We start from the raw sequence: 13,854 nt of genomic DNA on the forward strand, positions 1-13,854 counted from the left end.
CTCCCTTCTATTAAATTGTCACCAATTAAATATATAGGTAATAGGAAATTGCCTGTGGTTATTCTACATCAGCATTGGGCACAATATGACTTGGGGAATCACCTGAACACAAGCTAACATTCAGGGCAAAATGCAGAGAAAAATTGGTCATTTGGTCTGCTCTAGTGCTGCAGTTCTCATGCATCACTCTTGTGCTGGGTTAAAAAGGGAAATAAAAGCAAAGCAACAAGCAGCTGGGCAGGAACAGAAGTTGGACACTTACCCACAGAGGTGCAGTTTTCCGAAGTGAATGACCTCCCTCCTCCAGCCCTGGGTGGTGCCTGCATAGTAGGTGCTACTTGGGTGATGCTCAGTGGAGCAGAGGGAGCTGAGGTGGCTGCTGCTGCTGTAGCACAAGGGGAGCAGCAGGTGCCAGGTGGCCCCCAGGTCTCGTGAGAACTCCAACTTCACTGGGTCAGCAGAGGAGCTGTCAGTGGTGCAGCCAATATTGATCTGGAGACCAAGGTGTCAAACACAGAAGGTGACACAAGGGCAGACTGTGGGACTCCCAATCATTCTTCACCTTAGTCAGCCTCCCCCATTTGGTATGGTGTTTGTTTAGTCCAGGAAAATGGTGATTTGGGAACCCATTTAACAACAGGGATGATGCACTCAGGACAAGCACGTGAACAGGAACTCTTGCACATTGCTCTCCTGTCCATGAGTGTAGCACACTACAGGTTATGATAAAATGAATGTAATAAGAAATTCCCAACAACTTCTACCTAGAGAAAATTGTGAAGTTAATTGGGCAAATCCCAAAGGACAGCTGCTAACATTGCTGGAGTTAGTGCACCAGCTCTTGCAGTCCTCTGGCAGGTTCTGAAGTAATCACAGCACCAAGAAAATGTGCATTACTAAAAGTAGAAAACTTAAAACAAAAAGTGCAAACATTAACTTTTTGTTAAGGCTGAGCTGTTAATTGCTGAGTTGCACTATGATCTTCTTTTATGTTACATATATAAAAAAAAGCTTATCACCTCAACGTGTTCAGCTATCACATTCACTACCTATTTGTTCATGTATAATGGCAAAGCCCTAGAGCATCATAGCTGAACTGGACTGAAATACAGTGTCTTAGTTTGGCAGTGTCACACTCCTCAGGGTGTGCCCACAAGACTCCTGATATGAAGCACAGTAGAAAAGGCAGAACATGGAAACCAGTTCTACTATTGAAAAAAATACAGAATGTTTCATACAGAATCTGAGACAACCAATGCAAATTAGTCTCTTTTCCTGTTACACTGATATTTAGATAGTCTTATAATTTCAAATTGCTTTTGTGAAAGAAGACAAATTAATTCTTTACAGAATGACTGTCATGTAAAATAAGATGTACTGTACTTATCATGCAACAAATAAAAACCAATTGCTGATGAAATACAAAGCCTGTACGAAAACTATGTAACATTTAAATATTTTTATATATCTCTGCAGCATGCTGTTCTGTAAAGAAAATCTATTTGTTTCTAAAATGCAGCAATACTTAGAACTGTGCATGAAGGATGAAAGCGTATCCTACATTGAATTTCCTTCATCACTCTTCAGTGCACATGAGTCCCATCAACCTACATTTGACTAGAAGGGTTGTCTACTCATCTGGAAGCTTAGAGAGATGCTTGACCCAATATAGGTTTTGACTCTTGAGACACAGAGAGAAACTACTGCATTATGCATAACTCCTTCATTTACACTAATGTTCTCCAAAACGTGAGCTGAAAATGATGTTCTTACCACATATGGAAGTAAACATGTAGATTTTATGAGTTAATGCTATCAAGGTTTATGAATATCTTAAAGTGACCTCAAACATTTTTGTTCTACAGGCTGTAATCTATATTTTAAAAGAGAAAATGGTTTGCATTCAATAATTTATGAATTAGCTGCATGACAAATAGAAGAGTGCATGAGTACACAGCTAAACCTAATTTTCTTGGAAAACCTTTAGTATCATTTTAGTACTTTTTATAAACTGATATCATTTGCTGATTATTATGTAGCTCATATTAATGCAACAACATGCCACACTATGGTTAAAAGCAGCCTGGTAACTGTGGCATGGCAATTTATGTGCCAGATTCTTTTCCAGTTTCTTAATGACAATACAATGACCTCTCTAAACTAATAAATAATAACTGGTTACTCCCGTCAATAGCTGCCCCAGCCAATGCCCAGTTTAGATTCCAGGATAAGTCAGAAATGCAGTTTAGTTTAGACTGTGTCACTGGGGTATGTGTTTCCACTGACTACATGAAACACAAAAATATTCTCCTTATTATGAACTTTCTTTAACTCCCTAAAATGGGATGACTTCAGGCCATGATAGCCAAAATCCGGCTTCATCTGGATTGGCTATGATGTGGGCAGAAGCAAAAGGAAAGCAGAAGCTTGTCTCTCTGAGAAAGTACAACAGTGCAGTTAAGCCAGCAGGTAGGAAAAATTATTTTCTGCTGTCACAGATGAAGCTGTAGCTCTCCACTGGCCAGCTTGTAGAAGTGCTGCACTCTTACCTTGAGCAGGCCATGAAGTGCCAATTTGGACCCTCACTATATTTTGCTCATCCTCTTGCCTGCCAGCTGTGATTGTCCAATGCATAGGACATGGACTTTCATGCTAGCAGTGCAAGTATATAGGCATGGACAAAGTAGTAATTTAGGAAAGGAAATAGAAGACTTTGAGGCAGAAATTTCCCTTATCTGTGTAATAAAAGCATCACGATACATTCGTATGAGGGAGAGTAAAGTCGAATCAATTAGAGGGAAATTAGACAGATTTCTCTATTTGGCAATCAGAACAGCTGAGCAAATACACCAGAGCAGAATATAGAAGAACATGAAGAAAAAGGCAAAATAACTTTTTGAGGACAAGTACCTCAAATTGGATGATAGTATTTTCATTCACACTCAGGTCCCTTGTGGTAATGGAGTGCTCTCCGACTTCATTTGAAACAAATACCATAGCTGAATCTTCTTCCCTGAAAATCAAGGACAGGAGTACTTTAGGCTCACTTTACAAAGTCACTTCTTTTTATTCTATTGCTGAGAGAATCTTACGGAGCTCTTTTAGATGAATATGGGCAATAAAGCCCAATGTTTCCACCAGGATAGAAAAACCAGTTGTCCTCTTTAGGGCCAAAGTCAAAGGTATCCAAAAGGATAATGGGATTCTTTAGGTTATTTCCATCAATAATGAAGTCATCAATAATCCAGATTTCTTCTTTTTTGCCTACAAAGAAAATAGAAATATTCCAATTAAGACCTAATATTAATATTATTAGAGAGCAGAACTGCAGCCAGTACTTATGGATTATGTGAAGAAGAGGATGCTAAAAGTGTGGGATCACTATTTTCACTTTCCATGGAAAGAGTTTCCATACAATTTTGCAGCCTGACTCTATGGAATTAACTTTTATTTCCTAAAATTCATAGAAGTCACAGCAAAACAAAGAGTGAAAAGCAATGGGTCTTGAAGAGTTGTCTTCTATTTAAATCACATTTACCTTGAAATTCTGTCATTGTCTTCTTCAGTTAAGAATCATCTAACTGAGCAGTTGCTACAGAGTCAAAAGCAGCCTGAAAGCGAAATTTCATTCTACATCCTTGCACTCGGCAGCTTGTGTTTGCCTGGGAGGAGTTCTTCCATATAGAAGGAAACTCTGGAACTCCTTTTCTTCAATGGATTATATATTCATATACATCAGAAAATTGGTATTCTCAAACTGAAGAGGAAGGATTAAATTGACAGCTCTTCTGTGTAATGCTTTTTCATTCATCTAGAAGTGTTTGAGTTCATCAGAGAAAAGTTTAGATAATTGTTTTAGGTAGGACACATCAGAACAATGAACTGAAACAGGATTCTCAGGACCAGATTTGAATTTGCTTTTTTTTTTGTCAGGGTTGCTAGGAATTTGCCTACATGGAATAAACTTGCTGAATCACCATGTTTAAATGATTGCTGGAATTCTTTAGAGCTGGTAATATCAGTTTCTGCTTGGAACTGTGCTCAGAGTAAGTGCTGAGAGCAGAGAAGATCTTCCTTCAGCTGGCACATCTCCTGTAATTGGGAGGAATGAGCTGTGTTCCTCTTGTGGTTTTCCAGTCCTTTACAATTTAATCAAAAGATTAACTGCTCACTACATACTATTTCTAAATGGGTTCTTAATGCCTTGTTAATTCTGAGTAAGGTGGGCCCAGTTCCCATTTACACTTGGGACACTTTTGTATAATTGGAGCATCCTAGTGGGGCTCAGTGTAAGTGAGAATCATGTCCATTAAAAATAATGAGAAGAACCTGAGTGAAGTTAACTATATTGGTGTTGCTTGATCTCCCTCCAGGGCCAAAGCTGATGCTTTTCTGCACATAATCCAGGGATATCAAGTGAAGGTATTTCACTTTAAAGCATTCAACCTCTTTGTAAGAACAGTAAACATCACCCTGCAGTAATTCTAATTGAAGGAGTTCAAACACAAAACCCTCATGATTTAGGAGTCTAATTGTTCAGTTCAAAAAATCACTCTCTAAGAGATGCTGAGCTGTGCAAGCATGGACCTGGATTCCCAGGGTGTGTCTCTTCCTTACCACTGTTGTAAGGTTGCCAGAGCCTGAACCGCGTTGCGTTGCTCTGGGCTGCATAGGGCAGGGGAACGTTGATAAAGAGGACATCTGTGGTCTGGGTGAAGTAAAACTCATCTATCAGGTGCCAAGTGATGCCACCATTGACAGAATATTGTAGCAGGATGGAATGAGACCTCTCAGGGGTGCCTGCAGCATAAAGGACATGGATTTATGTTCATTAAAATCCAGTAAGTTCAAACAAGGATAAATGAAATTATGTAGCTCTGACATCCACTACAAAATATGGGTTTCCTTTAACAACAGCTTAAGCTGTTGAGATGTTATTTACACATTGTACACATACATTTTTCTGTGCTTTCCCTTGCTTGTCTGTCTGCAAAATGCAAATGAAATAGGGCCTAAATTTACATTACTGTTCATTATACCTATGATCATAGTTAACTACTTAGATGGGAAGCTATCTCAGTGTTATACTTTTTTAGGTTAGAACACACCAGCTCCTTCTCCTACAAATATATTTCAGTAATGCAGTATTTATTTGCTTGTTTTGTTCAGGTACCGGACATTATCATCACCATCTGTAGCACCCAGAGATAAAGACACAGTCCCTATCCTCATAAATTCGTGAGTCTATGGCTCTCACTGCAGACACTGGGATGAGGATATTCATGCCTAGAAATAACAACTGATGGAGAGCGCGGAGGATTTTTATTAGCATGTTTTAACAACAACAAAGCAATATTCTGTGCTTTAAGCTGGGCCTTAAAGTCAGTGGAACTGACAGTAAAATTTGCGTTTTCTAACTACCAGCTCCTCCTGTTTTTTTTTCACTTAGAGCTTTAAAGAGTGAAAAACAAAAGCTCTTTACAGCCCTAGTTATTAACACATGCTAATTAGAGCCCAGCACCCATTCTTGATGCTGGTTACTGTACACAAGCTCAGCCCCCAGCCTGTATTTGGCCTGTGCCTAACTTGCTGCCCAGGAACACCAGTGTCCAAGTGATGGTATCTCTGAACTGAGGTCTCACTCAGACAAATTTACACTCTCTGCTCCCTTCATGGTGTGGCACAGTGATGGCATGACCCCAAAATTTCAGTCAGGAACCATCAGAAGGAAAGGACTAAGGGACAGTTTCTTCATCCCTGAGTCAATGTGTGCTACTGTGCAAGCTTTTCCCTTGTTCTATTCATAAATTAACCACATTTTCTGAAACCAAAGTACGTGATGCACATGCTCCTGCTTCAGTGCTAAGTACTCAACCACCGGCTGTGGAGCAGAGCAGGGAAGAGCTGTTTGCAGTCAGGAGCTGATTTCAGCTTATCTGTGGCAATTAACAGTAAACAACACACTCATTTTAACACTCACAGCTGACAGATAAGCCCAGCTATATCAATTTGTATTCAACAGTAGGGAGCTTGCTGGGACTAAGTCCTGGATCCAACAAGTAATACAGATTCAATAAGGAGTGATTTCTCCTCCAGTTTCATGATCTTACTCCTTGTGGGTCAAGTATCAAAATCCAGGTTTGAGCCTTTGGCTACTCCTGCCTTCAGAGCAATATTTTTATTCACTTCATTTTTTAATATTTTTTCAATGGTCATATGAAGAAATGTTACCAAAACATAATTTTGTAAAAGAAGTCTTCACAAAGACTTCCCTTATAAACATGAAATATTTGGTATGTTATCATTTTGGGGCATGTTATGTTTTTGGCTGTTACAGTTTTCTCTCTTTTTCACAAAGCACTAAATCCAGTAATAAATAAACTAATACATATGATTAAATGCCTGTTAAAGAAGATCACTAATAATTCACAAAGAGCTATACTTTCACTTGTCCATACACAGATTGGGCTATGATACTTATTTGGGAAGAAAGAAGGGGTTCAAAACTATTTTCAAGCTGTTGGTAAATGTTGAGTTAATTAGGGTCCAGTCCCAGAGCACAGAAACTATGGTCACCTTTCTTCTATCAGTGAGAGGAGTTTTTCAACATTCAGAGTTTCAGGCTGGAAGTGCCAATTTTATCAGAAAATTTGGGGAAAACTTCTGAAATTGCATGGGAGTGACTCAAACCTTCAAGCAGTTTAGTGGCTCTCCATCATGTCACTCCAGACTTGAATATAATTATTTTTTAAAGCCAAGGATGGCAGGGCCTTGGAGCAGGGTAAGGCTGAATCATTGGCTTAAAAGTCCTTGTACTGGAGGAACTGTCACAGGTTATTTACAACAACCTGTAAAACTTGTCTTGCAAAGTCTGACTATTCTTCATGTAAATTAAATAGAATTATGGAGTTCAGTTATCTCTAAGATACCTACTAGGCAGTCAAATGGTAAGAAATTTTAATGTGGTGGATTGAAGCTTGAAAATGAAAAACACTGTAGTTTACTATTAGTCCCTTAAGTAATTTACTGTAAGCACCATTTTATGACATTAAAAAAAAAACGGACAAATAATTTCTTCCCAGCATAATGGGAAATATCTACAAAATCTTGAGCTCTTTTGTTTCTTTTCTGCCCAAAGACTTTACTAGCTGTGTTATTTTTGATGATACTACAGTCCACTTTTTCCTTAGGAACTGTACAGCCAGTCATGTAGGCTGGGAGCAAGGTGGGGATGATGCAAAATTTCAAACAAGCTCCCATGTAATCTACCATGAACTATTGATCACTGCCACACACTGAAGTTGAAAATATAAATCTGTATTCTTTTCTGTGTTGCTACTATGTACTGATAAAGCTAGAGAAGTGATAGTAAATAAACGGTGATCTTACCTTTGGCAATAAATTTAAATGAAAACTGGATGTACACTGTATTAGTGCAGTCTAGATCTCTTGACACAAGCATTCTCAGTCCTTCCTGCAAACGCAGAATATACAATGTGAATGTCAGTTCCCATTGTTGAGTATGCTCTGCACATTACTGTTGCTTGGATGTTGGCTGCTACTGAATGCTGGTGGCAGCAAGAGGGGAACCACACTGTACCACACCTTTTCCCTGGCAGAAAATGGGGACAGTGACACCCTTGGTAAAGTGAGCCAAGATATGACAGAGGCACAACCACATGGTCAGTACAGGCACAATTACAGCTCATTCAGTTCGTGCTCTGAACCCCTGGATGTGATTGGATCTGCAAGCACTGACTGAGACACTGAGTCCAAGCTACTACACTCATTTTTTGTGCAAAATGTACAGTGGCCAAGCATCCTGATTTCCAGGCAGGGAATCCTCTCTAGGAGTTCTTTTCTGTACCTCAAAACATATTTTGTACAAATATCCTCTTCTGGGGCAACCTGTTGACATGTAAGGAAATCTCATGGGGATCCCGGAGTCCCAGTCCAGCTCTACAGATGAGCTCACTATTGTGGATCCTGGGGCCAGAGCCAGTCCCTGCTCTGCAGAGATCTGGCAAATCACCTCTCAGAGCTTCCCTCTTTCTCAGACCCATTCCCCCAGGGGAACAATCTGCAGGAACAATGCAAATTTTAGACAATTCACATCTCATGATTTGGGACTTAAATCATCTAAAGAGGTTGAACTAGAGTCAAGCTCTTGCAAATAAATACTTCAAAGAATTAATTTATACACCAAACATAATTTAACTTCTGTTTTTGGGAGGCACCTGAGTTCACAGTGTCAAATGAAGACTTGTGGGAGCTGAGAATTTGTGTGCTTGTGAACAAAAGTCTATTATTCATTTTGTTTAGAACTCAAAAATTCAGAAAATATATTTCCTGGCCTTTTGAAATCTGCAATCAACATAAGACTTTAAAGAACTAGAAAACATCAAAATTATGGAATTGAGTAAAATACAGGCAAACTACAAAAACATTGATTACACTAACTACAGTCCTGACTAATTTGTATTATTCAAAATAATAAAAAGCCAATCAGGAGATTCAAGATGATTGTAATGTGTATCATATTTCCAAACAGTTCACTTCAAGAATCTCAGTGTAGAGTTTCATTCTTTTCCTTTGGTAGTCAAAGAAGAGTTATACCACAAACAAAATAATACACAACCAACAGATGAAACCCATTCGTTCATAAAAAAAAAAAAAAAAAAAAAAAACAGGTGTGGAAAATATGGTGCATGTTTAGGTTAGGAAAAGACCAGAAAAATGAAATAGTCAAATTCTAGCCAAATTACTTCAATATAAACATATGGGACTAACAAGGGAAAATGTACTTTCTGACTCTACAGGTTTTCATTCATTATTTTTCAATGTAAGTAATCTCTGACCCCTTTGAAAATGAGAGCTGTTCCAGATTTGATGGTGTCACCATTCAGGTTTCCCCTCTCAGCACCGTAGACTTCAGGCCAAAGGTCTGGATGCAAGTTACCATTGAAATCATCCTTCAGGACAGATGGCAGAGGAAGGACAGGGACACAGTATGGACCTCCAAAGCCTCTGTCACACCTAGCAGCACATTGGGAAGAAAAGGTATTATCCATCTGGCCTGGGTAAAACACAGCCTTTCTAGGAAGCAGCTGAAGCAGTTTTCTACTCACATGCAATGACCTGAATCACAGATGCCGTGCCCTGAGCACATCCAGGGGCAACCTGTAGCCAGGACCACATTGTCAATAGCCCAAGAATCAACTCCAGAAGCATAGTTGTACTGAATCCATCTGAACCGTGTTCTGGGAGAGCTATTAAAACCAGAGGAAATGTGTTTCAGGATTCAAAATTCTGATCCAGAAAGAGCTAAGTACTAAAGAAAATCCCACGGACTTCCAAAGAGAAGCATATTAATAAGCATGGCCCACTTATTATCTAGTGGAGACTAGAAGTTTAAATTTCTTAGGTTAGTCTTTTAGGCAAAACCCAGCATATTCTGAGGAAAGGTGCACAAAATGATAAACAAGAAATAATATTGCTGAGACGCTGACCAGCAAAGTGGTTGAGCAGAAATTTGTAGTTCCATTAGCTTTGACAACTCCATGTGTTGCTAGCAGAATGGAAACAATAAAATTGCATCAGTAAAGTGAGAAGTAATGGACGTTACACAATATTAAGTGTTGTGTAAAGAGAAAAACAATGGTTATATATGTACACATATATATAAGAATGTATAAATATATATACAGGTATGCACATGCATACACACTGCTGTCACTGCTAACTGCCTTTTTATCCTCAAATGAGAAAAGTATTTTGGAGAAAAAAAATTATTTGGAAGATGATGTATGGCCCTCTGGAGTGAACTGTGGAATTGGAAACCAAGATGTGAACCCCAGGCCCAGCTCATTTACTGTGTGTCTATTCTTACCACTGTATTTTCTGGGTGATGAAATGTACAGAGGTAACGTTTAGGGTGCTCTGAAGAATTACAGAACTACTTAGAACAGTGGTAAGCAGTGTCATCATTACCTGTCATTCCTGAACTAGAGCATGGTTTTATATAGAGACATGGATGCCAGCCCATCTGCCACATCCATTTACAGCCCTGTGATATCCTGAGGAGGTCAGCAGAACTCTCCTCCCGGTCAAAAGGGTGAAGGTGGCACGGCCAGTGATGTGTTCTGGCTTGCTGAATGCTGTGGCTAACACGCCTGAATGTTGGATGACAACTTAATGTGCAATAACAGAAAACACTACTGTAGGAAAGGATGGATCAGGGTATTTATTCTTGCTTCTTATTGCACAAATGTTAGAAAAGCTGGTTTAGCATTCTTGTTCTTACTGTCATAAATTATGGGCAAGACTTAAGAATTCATTCATCAAAGTTGTAACTTCCTTAACTACACTTCACATTATAGCTGATGAAATATTTTGAAGTGAAATTTAAAATTCTGGTGGCGTGACAACATGCATTTAAAAATTTAAAAGACGTGCAGTACATTCCCAAGCTGGAGGATGTTTGTTCTAATTAGATCAGCAAAACCTTTGTCATGCTAAACAGCCTGAAGAGCACTGCTCACTTGGTTGAGGGTGGGAGGTAGACAGTAACTCTCTTCCAGTTCTGGAATCTTTCTGAAGTGTAGATGGAGCTCTCGGTGTACTGCTGACAGCCGATGGTTGGGGGGACACACTCCTCTGTCACCAGGTGCCAGTCTCTCCCATTGTTCAGGGAGTACTGCAGGTGAACACTGTGGGAATTGCTGTATGGCTTGCTGCAACCCATGCTCAGCTCAAACTGCAAGAATGTGGAGGCTGATACGTGGAAGTCCCAAGTCTCAGCATAACGAGGTTTTCCTAAGAAAAGAGAAAAACAGCAAATACAACAACAACAAAGTTTACCTCCAGTATATGCTTTCAATACTGTCATTTAAATTTGTTACCTCTATCTTCACCTTTTTCCAGCCTTCTCTTCCCTACAGATTACTAAATACCTGGATTTGTCTATATCTCTCTTCCTGTAAAACTTGATCCTTATATAATTTATAAAATAAACTCACACAAAATGTAGCAAAGTTTGATGACACATACCAATGTTTTCACTGAACATCAGAGCTGTATCCATAGACAGGCAGTCAATGTCTACTTGACCTCCTTGTATTCTGTACCAGCTTGCTTGTAAATCCACAGTTCCATCAAATTTATCCTGGAAGCCAGTCTGAGAGCTGTCATTCATCCCTATAAGCACATCGTCCAAAGCCCACTGAGCTGAATGCTTCCCTAGAAAAACCAGAACAGACACGTTAGTGGAGTCCCTGTAAGTTGTTTTTAATGCCCATATGCTGTGTTCACTCAGTGAACAGTGCTCAATCACATAGACTGAATGCTGTTAAACAAGACTAAAACATTGCTCAAGGTGCACCTGGACTCTAGAGCAAGTTTTTATTACAGATAAAACAGGTATTTTCCTCTTCATTGCTTTAGCTTCAGTGCCTTTGCCATCATATGCTCTCCCTCTGTTTGGATGAGACACTCCCTGAGCCCCTAGATTGGGGAATTTCATTTTTTGGGTCACAACCTTCCTGCTATTCCCCACAGATAAATTGGAAAGCCTCTGCCTAGTTTCTCAAAATAGCTTTTGTATGAAAGCAAATGGAACATGAAGGAAAATGCTGAAGGCTCTGCATATAGATAATATTTAGAGAAGTGCTGTTCTCCTTCCTGGAAATCTCTCTTGCTCTCCAGCCTACAGGCATTTCACTTTCATTACCACCAGCCCATTTCTTTGGCCTTCATTTCAATTCACTTTTCTACTGGCATGCTGAAAAGAACATCTTACTGCACAGTTACTGTCCTCAAAGGAGAGGAAGGAAAGCCATTACAATAAATTGTGGGCTTGCAGCAGTGTGCCAGAACTTTTGCCTTGCCTCCAAGAGGAACATGGGTCATGGCTGGTGGGGCCACTCTGCACTGAGGAATGGCAGACAGAGGATAGTCCATGAAGGAACTAACATCTCTGATCAGAACTGACTGTCACCTGTAGGCACTGGTGTGGAAGGTGATAGATCAACTTCCAGTCATACAACCTTGCTTATACTGGGAACCACAGGGCTGCCATCAGTGGTTTTAGGAGTGATCACCCTCAGCAGGGACAGATCTTACCCAGGTGCCACCAAGGCAAGGAGAGGGAGCAACAGGTTGGACATTGCACCACTCACCAATGCAAATGATCATCACAGAATGATGGTCTGTGGTGCACCAGTCATTGCTCAGCACATTTTACCAAATGAACTGTCTCCTTAAATAAATCACATCCCTCTCATCTAGTCTCTTACCTGATGAGGACAATTAAGTCCAGCACATACAAGAAAATGTATGAATAGAATCAGCTATCAAAATGATAAATGATGTCTAAGAAGCTGCATACCATAATTACCTGAATGTAAGCTATGTGCTCTGCTCCCCAAGGAATTGCTGTTGAAATGTACTTTGCTATATTTCTGAATATTGCTTATATTCCCTGCTGATCCAGAGCTGCTGCCTCGTGCAAAGGTAAGACTAAAGCAGGACACTCTTAGTAGTGGCATTGTGCCCCATGTGAGGTGGGAGCTCTCACAGTGGCTGTAGGAATCGGTCAGCACCAGGGTTTTACTCTTGAGGATGTGGGAAGTGGCTGAGTGGTTTTGTAGGGGCAGAGGAACAGGGCTCTGGGACACTAGAAATGGTGGGAGGAGGGAGTCCTGTTCTGGAGTGTGGAAATATTAAAGTAATGAGATAGGAGCCACCAGGTAGGCAGATTCAAGGCCAAGTTACACCTACACTTCCGAAACAGAGAAAAAATGAGATGAAGAGTGTAAGTAATTCGGCATCCCAGGTCACTCTATACTTAGGTAAAAACTCTGATCTTATTTAAGTTTCTTTCTTCCTTTTTTTCATGTAATTTTCCTCCCCTCCCAACCGTTATCTCAGCATCTTTGATTTAAACTTAGCTCTTAAACAATTTTACTCTTAAGCCCACTCATCAGCTTGGTGCTATAGAAGAAAATCACGGCCGTAGTGTGACTCAGGAAAGCCCAAATATGCTCTTACAAGATCCCACCGTTCACAATCCTGTGTTTTTCACGAGCTGAGGTTTCTGCACAACATGTCTATACTGAGTAGCACTGCCATGTGGGTTGTGTAAAGCTGCTTAATGAATTTTTGGGACGGCCTTGCTCACCGTGCTGCGGCTGCCACCAGCGGAAGGCGGTGGCAGGGGTCTTGGCCTCCCGGGGCAGGTCTATGGACACAACCTGGGGCTCCAGGTACGACATGAAGTCCAGCTCTCGCAGCAAGCTCCAGGTGATCCCGTTGTCATTCGTGTACTGAACAACAAGTCCTGTATTTACAAAGAGGAAAAGCAGTTAGTGTGACTGTGCAGAGCAAAGGAGGGCAGTTCACCCTTTCCTCTGGAACTCCCAGCTCCCACCCAGTGCCTTTTGACACTTGCCCCACCCTAGAGGCAACTCCTGGTCCAGGAGCATTTTGTGGATGAAGTCCTAGTGCAAAGCTGATGTGGGTCACCAGCTGCCACATGCTATCTTGACTGTTTTCACCAAATCCAAAGGATCAAATTTTTTACACCCTCAGAAACTAATGATCCTACCACAGAAATTATAGGAATAATGTGATTTTCTTTACACAGTATTTATTTAATGTTGAGTATCCTTGCAATTTGTGTGAAAGACTAAGTTATAATTCTGGGATATCTGGGATTACAATCCTCCTGCTGTGTATGCAAGCTCACAGCATCCTTTAAGGAAATTAAAATTAATTATCATAATATTTAGAAAATTTAAGATAGTCTGTGCATCATGCACACAGTATGGCAAATATTAGGACACAACAGAAGTCCAG

At 40.2% G+C, this 13,854-nt stretch overlaps 1 protein-coding gene across 3 annotated transcripts in view; it reads right to left on the reverse strand.

Moving 5' to 3' along the window:
- The window catches only part of RELN (reelin), a 276,431-nt gene that overhangs the window by 40,815 nt on the left and 221,762 nt on the right, over window positions 1-13,854 (reverse strand). For all 3 annotated transcript variants that reach the window (XM_033056990.1, XM_033056991.1, XM_033056989.1), the window contains exons 32-41: window positions 13,178-13,336; window positions 11,050-11,238; window positions 10,542-10,815; window positions 9,129-9,269; window positions 8,859-9,036; window positions 7,390-7,474; window positions 4,618-4,800; window positions 3,093-3,264; window positions 2,911-3,013; window positions 263-492 (exon numbers count right to left, since the gene is read on the reverse strand). In XM_033056990.1, the coding sequence (XP_032912881.1) occupies window positions 263-492; window positions 2,911-3,013; window positions 3,093-3,264; window positions 4,618-4,800; window positions 7,390-7,474; window positions 8,859-9,036; window positions 9,129-9,269; window positions 10,542-10,815; window positions 11,050-11,238; window positions 13,178-13,336 (1,714 nt within the window). The remainder of the gene's footprint in view (window positions 1-262; window positions 493-2,910; window positions 3,014-3,092; window positions 3,265-4,617; window positions 4,801-7,389; window positions 7,475-8,858; window positions 9,037-9,128; window positions 9,270-10,541; window positions 10,816-11,049; window positions 11,239-13,177; window positions 13,337-13,854) is intronic.

This window comes from Catharus ustulatus, chromosome 4 (genome assembly GCF_009819885.2).
Source record: "Catharus ustulatus isolate bCatUst1 chromosome 4, bCatUst1.pri.v2, whole genome shotgun sequence".
In the NCBI taxonomy this organism is placed as follows: Eukaryota; Metazoa; Chordata; class Aves; order Passeriformes; family Turdidae; genus Catharus; species Catharus ustulatus.